This window comes from Maniola hyperantus, chromosome 21 (assembly GCF_902806685.2).
Source record: "Maniola hyperantus chromosome 21, iAphHyp1.2, whole genome shotgun sequence".
Classification (NCBI taxonomy): domain Eukaryota; kingdom Metazoa; phylum Arthropoda; class Insecta; order Lepidoptera; family Nymphalidae; genus Maniola; species Maniola hyperantus.
In genome coordinates, this window is record NC_048556.1 from 10707201 (window position 1) to 10723381 (window position 16181).

Below are 16181 nucleotides of genomic sequence, written 5' to 3' on the forward strand. Positions count from 1 at the left end.
CTATATCAAGTGGGGTATCATATGAAAGGTCTTCACCTGTGCATTCTAAAAATGATTTTTATTTATTTTTATGCATCATAATTTTTGAGTTATCATGCAAAATGTCGAAAAAATACGACTGAATTACGGAATCCTGGTTGCGCGAGCCTGACACGCACCCAGCCGGGTTTTTTTACGTTACGTTTACGATTTAATTTTCCGGGATAAATCTGTACCAAAACTCATCAAAATCGGTTAACCTGTTGGGCTGTGAAAAGCTAGCATAGCAGACAGACACTTTCGCATTTATAATATTAGTATATTTTTATTCAAGTAAACTTATACAAGAGTTTTTGAATCGTCAAATAATTATTATCGTTAGAATCGCGGCTTAGGTGAATTAACAAAAAATAGAATAAAATAATGAAATGATCTCTACAAGCTTTTTGTTATCAAAGTCGCAGGATGTCGTTAGTTTCAGTGTTCAGATACGAGAATATCGGGCACAGTTTTATCAAAAGGTTGATAAGACAAATGACGTGTTTACGAGGCGTTGACTTGACATAACATAACGATATCCAGTTATGGTGATAAATGTCTTTTAAATGAGATCAATCTCAAAAATGAATCGCTAAATGTGTTTCTGATCGCAAATCTCGAGAACCGCTGAACCGATTTCGCTAATTCTTTTTTATAATATTCCTTTAAGTACGATGATGGTTCTTACGGAGAGAAAAATTTAAAAAATTGCCTGAAAAAGAATCGACTGTTAAGCGGTACGAAGTTTGCCGGGTGGTCAGCTAGTATATTATAGATGTATGTATATTATGACTTTCATTAATTAAATACATGAGTACAAGAAACAGTGAGACAGAAAAACAATGTCATTAAATTATATAGGTATGTATTTCTTTATCCGTTATTGACAACTTTGAATACATAGGTATAGAACCGATTCAAATCTGTATGCAATTGATTTTTTATTTCTCTTAATTGGAGACAAATATGTATAATATTACTAGATGATGCCCGCGACTTCACCCGCGTGAATTTAGGTTTTTAAAAATCCCGTGGAAACTCTTTGATTTTCCGAGATAAAAAGTAGCTTATGTCCTTCCCCGGGGTGCAAGCTATCGCTGTACCAAATTTCGTCAAAATCGGTTAAACGGATGGGCCGTGAAAGGCTAACAGACAGACAGACAGACGGACAGACAGACACACTTTCGCATTTATAATATTAGTATGGAAGTATGGATACTACATCACTAGGTACCTATATTATAAATCCAAAAGTGTTTGTTTGTTGGTTTGTCCTTTAATCATGCCACAATGGATCAACGGGTCAGCCTGATTTTTTGCATGGATATAGTAAAGACATGCATGCAGAGTGACATAGACTACTTTTGTCATGGTATATTTAAGAGCCTAAATGCAAGCGGACGAAGTCGCGGATATCAGCTCAGTTCGTTTTTAATAAATATTATACTTTATATTTATGAATAGTTTTATTTTATGCAGCAGAAATCCCTAAGTAGAAGTTATTAGTACCTGTAGGTACCTACATAATGTTTAGATTATAATAAAGATATTTTATAATTTGTTGGCTGCAGAATGTGAATGACAAAAAGTTGGTAATAAAAACTACATAATTGGGCTTGTAGGTACAAGTTTATATCAAAATATGCATTTCCTGCTAAAATTAAGCATACATACAAGTTAAAGTTATTTATTATAAATAATATCTATCCCGGGTGTACTCACGTGTCTAGTCGACGTTAGCTCGACTAGTTTCGAACCCATCCGGGGTCCTTTTTCAAGGGAGTCAGTTCAGTCAGGGAGGGATAGATATTATTTATAATAGAAATCACTCACGGTAGTTTAAACGCTAATAAAGTTATCTAAATATATAAAAGGAAAAGGTGACTGACTGACTGACTGACTGACTGATCTACCAACGCACAGCTCAAACTACTGGACAGATCGGGCTGAAATTTGGCATGCAGATAGCTATTATGACGTAGGTATCCGTTAAGAAGGGATTTTTCAAAAATTCAACCCCTAAGGAGGTGAAATAGGTGAAATTTGTGTAGTCCACGCGGACGACGTCGCAAGCATAAGCTAGTTTACATATATAAAAGGAAAAGCTGACTGACTGACTGATTGATCTATCAAGCAGAGCTCTAACTACTGGGCTCGTGCTGTTTGGCATGCAAATTGTATAGCTATTATGACATAGATACCCGCTAAAAAGGATTTTTGAAAATGTTATCATTAAAGGGGTAAAAAACAGGGGTTTGAAATTTGTGCTGTCCACGCGGAGGAAGTCGCGGGCTCAAGCTAGTAGTAAATAAAAGTGTAAGTACCTATATATATTTTATGGAAAAATTAATACAAAGAGCATTGCTCTGTTATCTTAAATAACACCTTTAATTTAAACAAATTACTTAGATACCTACATTAAAGTTACATGTCTTAATTGTTTCTCCATAAAAACATATAGTAGGCTAATAATTATTTTATTTTTGTAGTTCTAGATGTAAAACTAAGCCAGATATCGCAATTATTTATGCCCGACAATACTAAACAGTAAAATTATATTCATTTTGAAAGTTATTATGACCCTTGAAACATCTCTAAGTATTTTATTTAAGGCGAAGTAGGATCGCAAAGGCGAATGTATTTAAAAGTCTGGGTATAGGTATCTTTATCTATCACTATATCTTACAAATCCAACAACCGATAATAAAAAAGTGTAATTTATTACCTATTTTGAATAAATTATTTGATTGTTTGATTGATTTATAAATTTCGATAGGTATACCTACCACACTTAGACCACGCGAGCGGAGCCGCGGGCACAGCCAGTGGCGTAACAATGGGGTGATAAGCCGGGCAAAATGCCACGACCTCACGGACCAAGAGCAGACCAGCCCTGGCCCCAGGCTGACTTTTGCACCCCGGCGCGCGGAATATTCTTAAGCCGGCCCTGAGCCAGGCTAGAGTACTTTAAATAATGATAGAAACTAAACTAGCTATTTTAGGCAGAGGTCCGACCGCCGACGATTAACGAGAAACGAGTAGAACTAGAAACTATAAACGAGTTGGCAATCGGGAAGCGAGTGTGTAGTTTCGATAGTTTTGTCGCCGGGCTATAAGGGAGTGTGCAAGTGCGACGAGCGATTACTCGCACAGCACCATTCGCCCGCGGTCGCTCAGTCCTGTGCAAACCTGCGCGCGCGTTACAAGTGTTCAAGCGATTGAGCATCGCTGAACGAATATCGCTGAGCGTATTTATTTTTGAAAGCTCGTCGACAAAACTAGTGATAGTTCTAATAAGTTTAATTTTGTAAAGTGGTGATAATGAAAAGAATACCCGGCTGAGTTTGTTGTGGGCTCTTCTCAGACCTGGGCGCGTTTGGAACCCTCGTAGCTTTAGTTTTAAGTTTGCGTAATGATTATCACCACTAAATCTTACAAATCAAACATCTGACTATCAAAAAGAGTAGTTTATTACCTATTTTGAATAAATCATTTGGCTTTGACTTTGACTAGTAAAGCGAGTCGTCGCCGGCAGTGTGAACAGTCAGAGAGCAACTTTTGATATATGCATCTCTTTCGTTTACACGGAATCACGGAATGTACAATATTTATTGTGCGTTTCTTGAGTGAAAATCGCCGATAGTCGTTTTCTCGCCGGCGGCGGCGGCGGTCGGACCACTGCCTCACGCTTTGCATAAAATAGTAAAACTCATCACGTTTAATACTTCCTGAGAATATTGGCAGTTACCTACTTATCAATTTAGCTTGTCATGCTCTCGTCATACTATGATACTACCTATAGGTAGTAGATAAGTTTGATTTGCGTAAATCCACACTTATTTTGAAGTAGTGTATGGTAATTTAATTTTAGAGCGGCGATAGCCTAGTGGTTAAGACGTCGGCTTTCTATTCAGAATATCGGGGGTTCGATCCTGGGCACACACCTCTAACTTTTCAGAGTCATGTGCATTTTAAACAATTGAATATCACTTGCTTTAACAATTAAGGAAAACATCGTGAGGATACTTGCATGCCTGAGAGTCTGAGAGTTCTCCATAATGTTCTCAAAGGTGTGTGAAGTCTGTTAATTTGTACTAGGCTAGCGTGACAGACCATGGTGGTGGTGGTGGTGGTGGTGGTGGTGGTGGTGATGGTGGTGGTGGTGGTAATTTCAACAATACAAAATTAAGTAAAAAGTACAGTAAAAAGCTGGTTCCAATAATTCATAATATATCATTGGTAAAGACAACTTATGTCCCAGAATATGGTTATAGCATAATTAATATATTTAACTATATAAAATTATGAAACATACTAAGAAATAAGCTACAATGATAAAATATTATAATATCTATTCAAAAAACCAAACTGGTTGAATTAAATTATTCAATTGTACGGAATAAAGACATTAAAAAAGATAATGGGGCCGATTCTCTTGTACACAATCTCTAAACTAAACTAAATTAACAGGTCTAAATCTAGTGCTATCATTTTCCGCAAGCAACATTATGAAAGGGATAGCAATAATTCATAATTCATAATTTTTTATTGCAATAAATACACGTGTAGTGGTGTTACAATTTTTTTTTGGAAACAGTGTATTACCAAGTATGGCGGGCAATGTTATTAAGTAGGTACAATAAATGTCAATAATATATACCTAATTTAAATAAGTCATCAATAATTAGTATTTTAAAGGAGAATATTGAGTACGATACGAACGAATAGATTTATATGAGCCATTTTAGTTTAGTTTAGAGATTGTGTACAACGGAATTAGCCTACCTACTTAATACTTCTTGAAACATGCTGTTACATACATAAATTAGGTACAAGTAAAATATAAATAATGTCGTAAAACTTGAACATTCAACCAAAGTTAGAAATATTTGAAGAATCAAAATATTATGTTATTTACGAGTAAAACATAATTCTAAAGTAGGTACTATATCTTACCGCAGGTTTCAGCCGGCTGTCATCAGTCTGTAATTTTAATTTTTTTTAACTATTTATTCGTAATAATTATATATACTTGCATAGATACATAAATTTAAAATGAATGTATGTAATGATGAGTGGAAGAAGAAGACATGTCATGCTGACCCCACGTAGCGTGGGATGTCATGAAGAAAACAAAGAAGATACATTCATTGAAAATATATTTTTAAGTTGGTTGGTTGTAAATAAAGTTAAAATGTTCCTTATAGTGTCACCCATTATTGCCTTGCCCTTACTTAGTACCTACATAGTGCACAGCTGAGCAAGTTGTATGCTATTATTGTAAATAAGTAGTAGTAAGTAGGTACCTACTTAAATTAATCAGTACCTACCCTTATTATAAATGCGAAAGTGTGTTTGTTGGTTTGTCTTTCAATCACGTCGCAACGGTTCAACGGATTGACGTGATTTTTTGCATGGGTATAGATAAAAACCTGCAGAGTGACAGGATACTTTTTATCCCGGAAAATTAAAGAGCTAATTTCACGCGGACGAAGCTAGTATTCTGTACCTATAAAAAACAATAAGTTAGTGTCTAGTTTTTTTAGGCAAAACCATGTTTAAAAAATTATTCAAACACCTTAAATAACTCATCTAAGATCATCATAATTTCGGAAGTAACCAAAACATGACCCTTTATAATGACCTTTGGATTTGACAAGGTCAGCAGTTAGTCGATATGATAAATTGATAGCCCACTATAGCCTGAGATAACTCGCGAAGTAAGTTCAAGCGAGTATTGTTGATAAGTATTACCTTTGCTCTCGCTTCTCTGTTATCAGCCATCGTGTTAACACTTATCAAACTACACACATTCACAAAGAAAATTGATAATTTTGATAATATCGTACCCACGTACAAGGTGACTTTATGTAGGTAATTTTCGTAATTTTCATTTTGCCAAGCAAACAAAGGAAACGTCAATGTCACTGTCACAAACCACATGTTGATGACAAGTGTCAAATTGCGTTTTATTTTTGCTTTAGAACTTTAGAACCGTTTGGAACCGTTGAGGCAGCCTATTTTATAAACGCGACGCCATTGTCTTGTTTGTTGCCTATTTACATTTATCATCCAAGCATATTATATAATATACCTAGTCAAAGCAAATTGATTTGCACGAAAGGGAGCGAGCACGTCGAGTGAATTTTCGTCAAGCATGGATGGATGATTTAAATAATTTAAAAATTAAAACTATTAAAAAAGTACACAAAACGATTTTAATTATTTTTATTCACATATTTACATAATATTGTTCTATTAGACTAAAATTACTATTTAGTCCGTACAAAATGAGAACTCACTCGCCATTTTAACGTCAAACATCGAAAGTACGATTTTAGTCCTTATTTTAAATGACAGTGACTATTTTACATATAGAGTTAAAATGGCGAGTGAGATCTCATTTTGGACGCATTATAGTTACTTACATCAATTCCTTTCATTCATTCCCAAATTGATAAAGAAATGACATATTTCATTTACATTACCTAACTAAATTCAATTATTATTAAACACCCTATAATCTGGTATTCTCTATATTTTTATTCGCCTTTCGTATGGGGAAAGCAGACATGATACTTATCAAGAGCGATGTGAAAGCCAGGGAGACGCAGGTGCCGCCGACGTGGTACGGATATTTGCTGGTCTGCAAGTGACACAGTTTACCTTCTAAGTCGAACCAGCGGCAAGTAGCCACTGAAACAATAAAAGTATAATTTTTGTAAATTCCTATTCTTATAGACCTACCTGTCTTTGCTGACATTAAACCATAAAAGCGTGGCGTGTATTGTTATATTGTTATAACAATACATAAAATAAATAAAAAAGAAAATCACATAAATTCTTTTTACATTGTAGCAAATGATTTTTTAATTATAATATTAATGATTTTGAAGTTACAACCCTTTTTCAGTCAACCAAGATGTTTTATGAAAACTCTGAATTCATACTATACATGCAACGTAAACAGCGCCATCTGCTGTCAAGTAGATTAAAATAAGATTGGTTAAGTAGTTTGACGTACTGGTTCATCCAACCGTCAATAGAGGACGCTGTTCAAATACCAATAGTAACGGGTGGTCTTAACCCAAAATTATGGAGGTTAACACTCTATAGTCTACACACTCCAAAACATTGAACGAAGTAATAATGCTTATTTTAAATGCATATCAATTTTTGAAACCTGGTAGATTTCTCGTGGCTTTTTCCCATTCAAAAACTGTCATACGATAATTAATATAATCAGTTACAATTATTTAGTTTTTTCTTCAAGTACCTAGTAAAACTGTGAGTGAACTTAGGTACTTATTTATTTTAAAAAACGTGTTAAAAAGTACGGACCTCGCAAAAAAGACCTTATAGGTATCTAATAAGAATCTCACCGTTGATTCCTATAAATAGCATGTACCCGCACACGAAGGTCATGAGGGTGACCATGGACCATGTCATCCCCATCACCACAGACCTGTCCCGCGCGTCCACCGTCCACAGCAGTAGGACTCCTTGAGCATGAAGAGTTAGCACTGAAAAATATAATAATAATCACACTAATATTATAATGGAGAAAGTTTGTGTGTATGTGTGTGTATGTTTCTGTGTATGTATGTTACTCTTTCACGCAAAAACTACTGGACGGATTTGGCTGAAATTTCGAATGTAGATAGATTATACCCTAGACTAAATTAACACATAAGCTACTTTTTATGCCGGAAAATAAAAAGTTCCCACGGGAATTCGAAAAATCTAAATCCACGCCGAATCATGACCAACAATGCTCCCTATCTCGTAGAGCTACACACAGAACACTAACGGACTACATAACTCAACCTTATTACAGCGCCTTCGCCGGCGAAGACGAAGCCCCCGATTTTTAACATCACCCGGACGTGGACTCACTCAAGCCACGGCCTCGGGGGCGCGATCCCAACGTCATCGTAAGCCGTGGTCCGAGCCTCACAGGAGGCATCACCATTAGTGTGCATATAATGACGTCATGCAAACTGAAAGCCACAAACCGTCAAATTTACTGGACGCCCGCTTCAAGTCCTGCAAAGTTGACGGTAAACTTGATCATGTATGGCCAGCTGCCAGCATAAGCAGAATTTTCTTAGTACTTACGTGTAAAGACGACAATGACGAGCAACATCATGCTGTGGAGTCGGTAGGCTTGCTTACAGAGTACGTCACTGCACGCTCCCACCACGGCGAGGCCGCTCTCCGAGCACGTGCAGTTCGTGTATACCCTGGGAGACAGGAAACTGAGTCAGGATTACGTGATAAAAACTTAAGCACTTATTACTTTTTTACTTCACGGTAAAATTTAGGGTAAGGTAGGGTAGGTAACTTATCCTGTGGAAGAGATTTCAGCTGGTGTATACCTACCTAAGTGATAACCGATCCGAAAGAGTCCCTCAGCGGGCAATGGAGAGGGCAGGCGCCATCTGACGACAAGACTACAGCGTTTGGGAGTTATAAGAGACCTACTTATGTCCAGCAGTAAATTCCCATCAGTTGATGACGACGACGAAGACTTTATTAAACTAGTCCATTACTCACCTAATGCCATGAACAAACTCCTGCGTCCCGCATCCCGCCTGGCACGGCGACACGTAGGTGACCATGTCGTCTACCACGCATACCGGCTCAAACTCGCGGATACGAGGCTCACAGCTGCAATAACACAAAAAATTATAATTCCATAACTCTTGGAGACCTGTGGCATAGTATAAAGTAGTCCGACGCCTTCGATCTCGTGGTATACGATCTCGGGACGCTCGTTACCGTTTAGCTTTTTCTCAGTTCGGAGGCGGTTTATATCCGAGACAATAGTAGGGATATCTACTCGAGTGACAATAGGTTCGAGAAACAATTACAAACGCCGTAAAAACTCTAGATGAGAATTGTCAAGAATTCTTAAAATATTGTGTTCTCTGAAGCTGGCTTAAGAATAACTTAATATTAACACAGCTAATTGGGGCCGATTCTCTAGGCGGTTTTCTAATTTTAAAATGTCTAATATTAGACTTAGAAAGGTGTGTTATTCTGAAAACCCACTTAAATGACAGGTCTAACCTAAAATTGAATTTGACAGCACTAAACTATTCAATTTAGATTTTAAAGAGCAAAAGTTATTCTGTTGCACGAACTAAATGCCTAAATTAAGAAACGTCAACCTAAAATTTTCTAAAATTAGAGTGGACCTCGCGAGGTGCCCACTAAATTTAAAGAGTCTGCTTAAATGGCAAAATGGACGTGTTTTGAAAGAAATATTTTTATTTGAGTTTAGAATTGTTATATTTAAGATAAAAAAAGTGTCTTTTAAGTGTTTTAATTTAATTTAAACTTTATAAAATGGAAATATACGTGGTTTCTCTGGCTCGTCGTTAATTCGCAAAAAATAATTAGGTTGGTTATCTACTTTGTTGTCTAAGAGTATCAGACACCTCCACAGACATCCTGGCGGCTTCAGCAAGGCAAACCTAAGATCCTTAAGTCTCCTTATTTCTTAACTAGCAAGTGGCAGCTGTTCGAAAATCCTGTGGGACTAGGATACTTTTCTGTAGGTACTTAGCTTACCTACCTACCTAATAAAAGTAGCCTATAAGTATATCCTTCACTAGTGTCCTTGTGAAAAATCTCTGTGCCCAACTAGGTTAGATGCATAAAGGAACATACCCAGAGACAAAAACTTGCATAGGTAGCTACCTAAATATTAGTGTGAACATAAATCTTTGCCAATTAGGTATGCCAAGGTAAAACTTGATGGCTTGTTATCATTATCAATGAGATTAATTCCTACTACCTACTACTTATTGCTAAACATATCAAAAATAAAGCAGAATAAGTGTGGTGGTAGAGTAGGTACTTATAATAAAGTTTAAGTTCTAAAATCTTAATGAGTTCACCTAAAGGTTTATTTATAGGCTAAATTAACAGATTTTACATTTAGTTATGTCTTATACTTACATACCCCTAGTATTGAACTAAGTACTTGAGTAGTACCCAGTTACTTCTTTATTTTCAACTCAGTAGATACCTGCTTGAAAGACTACCTATTACATGCATAAGTAGGTACTTATACTAGCTACAGTACAGTATAGATAACTACAACTAACTGACATAGCCTGGGTTCACTTTAATCATCTGATAAGTTTTAGTTGAGAAGTACCTAGTAGATACATCTTGTAATTCCTAAACATATCATGATAGGATCTTGTTGAGTTTACCTATATAGGTATACCCATACCCATATGGGTATACCTATATAGGTATACCCATACCCATATGGGTATCACATTTCAGGTTAACTAGCTGACCTGCCTGAGTTGTACCTGCCCCAGCTTTGTTCGGGTGGAATAAGTACCTATGTAAGTATCTGAAAATTATGTCGTAGCGGTCTATATAGGTACTTAAAGTAAACGTTCCTTACATGCAAATTCTCAAGTTTTTAAACTCAGCAGCTTAATAAATTACTAGACTCAGGAGTCAGCAGCTTATATGCTGATGTCAGTCAGTCAGTTTATATTTTTACATTTACATAATATGTACAGAAGAGAGAGAGAAAAGCTAGGACTTCTCCATAACATCCTCAAAAATGTGTGAAGTCTGCCAATCCGCACTTGGTCAGTGTGGTAGATTATGGCCAAAACACCTTATTCGGAGAGGTGACCCGTGCTCAGTAGTAGTGACCCGGCGATGGATTGATAATGATGATGATGATGATGATGTACTGACCTAGCTACCTGCCTTTAGGTCACAAGAAGTATATAGGGTACTTCTAGTACCTAAAGTGATCCTATAATGGTTCCTTTTGAGGTATGGAACCCATAGTTAGAAGAGAAATAACGTAAAAAATAATTTGATTTCTTTTATCTTTTCTAGATCTATTTTATTGAAAACGGACTAAAGTTTTCTACACATTCCTATAATTTTACAAATTAATACAGAAATCTATAGACTCAACCTTTATTTAGTTTGAAATCTATAGATCTCTGACTTTGCATAGACTTAAGATACTGATAAAAGAGACAGAGTTATATCATTGGCATAAATCTGTCTCGTTTTAACTGAAACTTACGTCAGAGCAAAGTCAAAGTATGCTCTCTATACATATCTGTGCTTAAAGTATTATGTTTTAACTATGTCTAGTCTGAGCTAATTCAAAGTATAAGTACTCTATAGATTTTAGCCAAAGAATATGCAAACCTCAAAAAATGATTTTATAATTGTTATGGTGAAGACTGCATTGAAATTGATATAAATAGGGACTGAAAACTAATTTTGAACTATTTATACCTATAGATTATAAATTTCATTTTTCAGGTAGTACTAGTACAACTAAGTCATACTACAGCTGCTCAGTATGATGAAGGCAAGAATTTCCTAACAAAAGCAAGAAAACTTCAATCAGATACTTAATTAACAATTACTTTTATTAAATAAAATAATAAAATATATACATATGTTTCATTCTGTACTGTACATAATTAATATTTATTTCAATAACATTTAAATAAAAATTAAGTTTAGGAAACAACTGTTCATTTTTGGTAGATGAGTGACGGAACATCTTTTTAACTCGCAGACTCCATATACTTGGTTTCATGAAATGGGCTGAAATAAAAATTATCAACGTTGAAGGTTTGTTATGATGATGTGTTGAAAGGTGTAATGTATCCTACACTTCAATTTTTTGCTATGCATACTAGCTGTTTACTATGCAATTAAGCATCACTTTCTTTAACGGTGAACCAAACCATTGTGAGGAAACCTAAATGCCTGAGAGTTCTCCATAGTGTTCTCAAAGGTGTGTGAAATCTGTCAATGTGCACTCGGCCAGAGTGGTGGACAATGGCCAAACTCTTCCCGTTTTGAGAGGAGTCCCCTGCTCAGTAGTCAGCCGGCAATGAGTTGATCGTGTGATGATACTAACTGTTGCCTGTAATTATTATTTTTATATAGGTATGCTACACTGCCATTTTTTGCTATATTATAATATGTACTAGCTGTTTAATAAGCAATTAAGTATCACTTTCTTTAACCGTGAAGGAAAACATTGTGAGGAAACCTACATGCCTGAGAGTACTCCATAGTGTTCTCAAAGGTGTGTGAAGTCTGTCAATCTGCACTTGGACAGAGTGGTGGACTATGGCCAAACTACATTTTGAGAGGTGAGCTGGCAATGAGTTGATCATTATGATGATACCAGCTGTTACCTGTTATTATTATTATTATACACGTAGGTATATACATTCAATCTTGATCTTGTAGGTACTTTCATGCCTTAAATCACATTACCGCCTTAGTTTGTTGAATTCATAGCAGAATTCATGGATACCTCGTTCCACGTCCTTGCACGCCAGATTTGTAAGTATACCGCCAAGTTTCAGAACTTCCTCGCTGTATATTCCTTTACCTGTATATTCAATGTACTCTGTGGCAGTCAGTTATTTAGGATGATTGCTTTTCATCTGTTTGCATTGATTTCCTAGCAAGAGTTTGACAATTAGGTACCTCGGTGATTTCAAGGTAAGGTAGGTAGGTAAGATTCCAAGCAAAATTCTTTGCTTTTATCTATTTTATGCACATAACCACTATTTTCACAAAGTTTTGTAACAAAACCTAAGATTCTTTAACCACAAAACACAAAGAAATTAGGTTAGAAATTATATTTGCAACAAAAATAATAGATCTGTTTTTTTAACTAGTTTTACGGCTCTGGGTTCTAGCACTTTTGATCAAAGACTTAAGCCTACTTCACACGATAAAATGAACAAAACTTCAATTTTCGACACTTTTATTGTGATTCGACCTAAATAAATCAAGTAAAGTTATTATTTTTGTATTTCAAGTAACATCGTTCGATATTTTTCGCAAAAAATAGTTTTAAGATTAAAGGGGAAAATCAAACACAAATTTAGTGCAGTTCTTGTTATCTTAAATAGCAACACTTACTATTCAATTCAAACGTCATTTTAGACGGCCATTTAGGATGTTTAAATTTAGTTGAAGCAAAAAAGCGAATGCAGTTTAGAAATAGAAATCCTAAAATTAAAGAATCTAAAATTTAGTTTAGGTTTAGGTTAGAGTACAACAGAATTAGCGCCATGTTTACTTTGTTAATTAAAATATTATACGTACCCACAAGAGAGGCTGCATTCAGGATTGACATAGCTATCATTGCTCAATCCGGAAACATAACCTGAAAATCAATTAATCATAAAGGAGCATCTTTTAACCTAAGTAATAGCTCAAAGTTTTAAGGGAGAAATTCTGGAACCAGAAATCCAATACGTTTCAAACCCTAGCAAAAAATTTCCCTTAGCTAGAAAATAAACAGGGTTTTATTGGGCCTGATTTGGGACTTGAATTTTGAACAAATATTAGGTATAAGTAATACGTTACTCTCAACGATCGAAAATGCTCATCGAGCGAAAAACAGCAAACATCCACATCGCCAAATTCGTGTCGTGGCTATCGCGAATCATACAAACACAACGCGTTGTGGCAATGAAGAAAAGCCATGTTTTTTGGGGGTCTACGGTTTTACAGTACAGTACAGTTCTTGCGATTCACGAACGCGAGTGAACTTTACTTGTGGTTACGTCGTATACACGGACTTTGCGTAAGTGTGCGTGCATGTCGGACCAATCAGTCGCGAGCAAGCGCTCGCAAACGCACACATTTACTTTACCTATACTGATACGACTTAAACACAAGCATGAGCCACTCGCCCTCGTGAAATGCAAGAACTGTACTGTAAATGTCTTTTTAAAAACAAACAGTGTGATCAAATTACCATGATCGCAGCGAACCACAACGGTCAAGAGAACGTAAAACATGATCACGAAGACTGTTGATCTGATGATCTGTTTCATGGCGGCTGCGCTGCGGAACTCTGCCGAAATCGGTTTGGCGTACAGATTGCCGGCGAACTGGAATCACAACGAATATTATAATATAAAGTCCCGCAAATTTCTTATGCGCGTGGACGCCATTTTAGTGACGTCAGCACTAGTGTGAAGTTTCGAGCTAATGGCATATTTCTACTGAAATATACGTCAAATTGACGTCATTTTGATGTTAGTGAGACATGGTTCCAGCGCAATAGCAATTTGCGGGACATATTTACGTTTTTTCCTTTATGAAAATTTACCAGCATACAGTTTCTAAACAATTCCCATTCTGGGAAGAAAGCCGTGCTCAGTAGTGAGCCGGTGATAGGTGGATGATGATGATAATGACCTTAGAATAGATAATGACGATAAAAAAAATTACTTCTCGCCTTCATCATTATCACCCACTGCTGGAAAAAGGCCTTCCCGAAAGCGCCACACATGGGCCATCTGCCTCCCTTATCCACCCACTACCAAAACACGTGACAACAGCGGCCGTCGGCTCTGTGACAGACATGACCTGCTCATTACCACTTCAGCTTGCTAATCCATTGAGATCTGGTTGAGATTAAGTTAGTAACTTCGATTCTCCTGCAAATTTCCTCTTTATGGATTTATTCCTTAAGGAGATATCCAATATATCTGTTATCATTTTTTGATTTTTGTTAGCGGAATTTTGTTTGTCATGTCTGCCATATTGGATTTGTCATTACGTCACAGAGCGCGAATACTAAGATGCTCCCATCATCACCTCATTTATCTAAATCAAATAAATAAATATGTATGTATAAATATTTACCCCCACAACGAACATAAGGAAGATGTATTGAAATAATTCTGCAACGTTTACTGTCCCACTCCTTTCGGGAACTAAGTTGAATTTCACCTGAAAAAGAAAAAATATATTACGATAAACTTCACTCCTTGATTTTCTTGAAATCCTGATACAAACCTCCAGGCTACAAGTCGCATTAAAATCGATTAGGGGTTTGGGTTCAGTAAACCTGCTATTCGAGGTGAATAAACTAGTTTTCTTTCTTTCTTTCTTCTTCACTTTCTTTCGAGGTATTACATTATATTTAGTGAATAAAAACCACCCAAGAGCCACGCTCAAGGATTCCGTAGTTGGGGAAGGAAACGTAGTGTGTGAAATTAACCGTTTAGGCATTTCATTCAGGAAATCCGTATAGAGGAACCACAGCGACATAGCTCAACTAATTGTGAAGCTGAAGTGGCAATGAGCTGGTCCATAGTTAGAAAAACCACCGGTTCGCACCGGAAAGCACAGCATTGGAAGACCCCCCACTAGGTGGACAGACAACATCAAACGAATCGCAGCGAGCGTTCGCGGTGGCGCAAGGACCTTTACTTCTCTAATCTGTGCGCAAGACCGTGGCGTGTGGAAGCCCGAAGAGACCTAAGTATGTTAATCAGTGGACGTCTATCACATCGTTGATATAATGATGAACCGCAAACGTAAAGTTTTATAATAATTCAATGTCATGGGAATTTTATACGTAGTACCTTAACAACAAGTGCTTCGTTGAACATGTACCCAAACAGCGCCGCCGTCATCAGGCCCATGGCGAACATTTGGGACATTGCCAGGGGGTTGGAGCACACGCGACTGACGCTTGTAAAGAAACCTGCAACAATCTAAGGATTAAACACTATTTAAAAAAAACTAAAAATAGAAAAACAGTCACCCGGTTCAAGGCCCCGGCTAAAAATTTACCCTGTATGCTCTTGTGGATTATGCTGAGCTGGAACCTTTTTTCGGGTTGTGCCACACATGACACAGTTTATTCCGGCGATTTTTTTGCTTGAAGTGTTTTGGCTTTAATGCTCAAGTGGAAGAAGCGCCGGGATAACCAACTATGATGCGTAGCACAATTTACAAAATAAACTTTTTTTGGATGTTAGGTACTTAGGTAAGTAAGTCCGTACTTACTTTACACGACTCTACTACATCACACACCTGAGGATGCACTTTGTGCATTATGGAGTCTACGTCTCCTAAGGATGCTCCGGTGTCGGAGTGAAACTGCGTTGAGTGTGTTCTAGAAGATTGTGTGGTGTTGTGTGTTGGTGGTGTGTATTGCTTGCATTTCCTGCTTCCCTAATAATGGTGGTTACCCCGACGCTGGAAAAAGCAAAATATCAAGAAAATGGCAGAAGACCAAGCTACCGAGACAAAACTCGCGGATCTAGCTGCAATCTCGGTGCAGTCCCCGGCTGCAAACTTGCCATTGGCCATCATGACAGATG

The 16181-nt window shown here is 36.8% G+C and overlaps 1 protein-coding gene across 7 annotated transcripts in view; it reads right to left on the reverse strand.

Annotated features, from left to right (window-relative positions):
• UGP (UDP-glucose pyrophosphorylase) overlaps nucleotides 1–16181 on the reverse strand; it is a 34792-nt gene that overhangs the window by 12463 nt on the left and 6148 nt on the right. For 4 of the 7 annotated variants that reach the window (XM_069505825.1, XM_069505823.1, XM_069505824.1 and 1 more), the window contains exons 7-15: nucleotides 15438–15559; nucleotides 14713–14799; nucleotides 13817–13952; nucleotides 13159–13219; nucleotides 8575–8688; nucleotides 8137–8261; nucleotides 7401–7541; nucleotides 5773–6714; nucleotides 4975–5001 (exon numbers count right to left, since the gene is read on the reverse strand). In XM_069505825.1, the coding sequence (XP_069361926.1) occupies nucleotides 6536–6714; nucleotides 7401–7541; nucleotides 8137–8261; nucleotides 8575–8688; nucleotides 13159–13219; nucleotides 13817–13952; nucleotides 14713–14799; nucleotides 15438–15559 (965 nt within the window). In that variant the 3' untranslated portion in view covers nucleotides 4975–5001; nucleotides 5773–6535. Of the gene's footprint in view, nucleotides 1–4974; nucleotides 5002–5772; nucleotides 6715–7400; nucleotides 7542–8136; nucleotides 8262–8574; nucleotides 8689–13158; nucleotides 13220–13816; nucleotides 13953–14712; nucleotides 14800–15437; nucleotides 15560–16181 lie in introns of those variants that run through there. The other 3 variants (XM_069505827.1, XM_034980249.2, XM_034980250.2) reach the window with 3 other exon arrangements.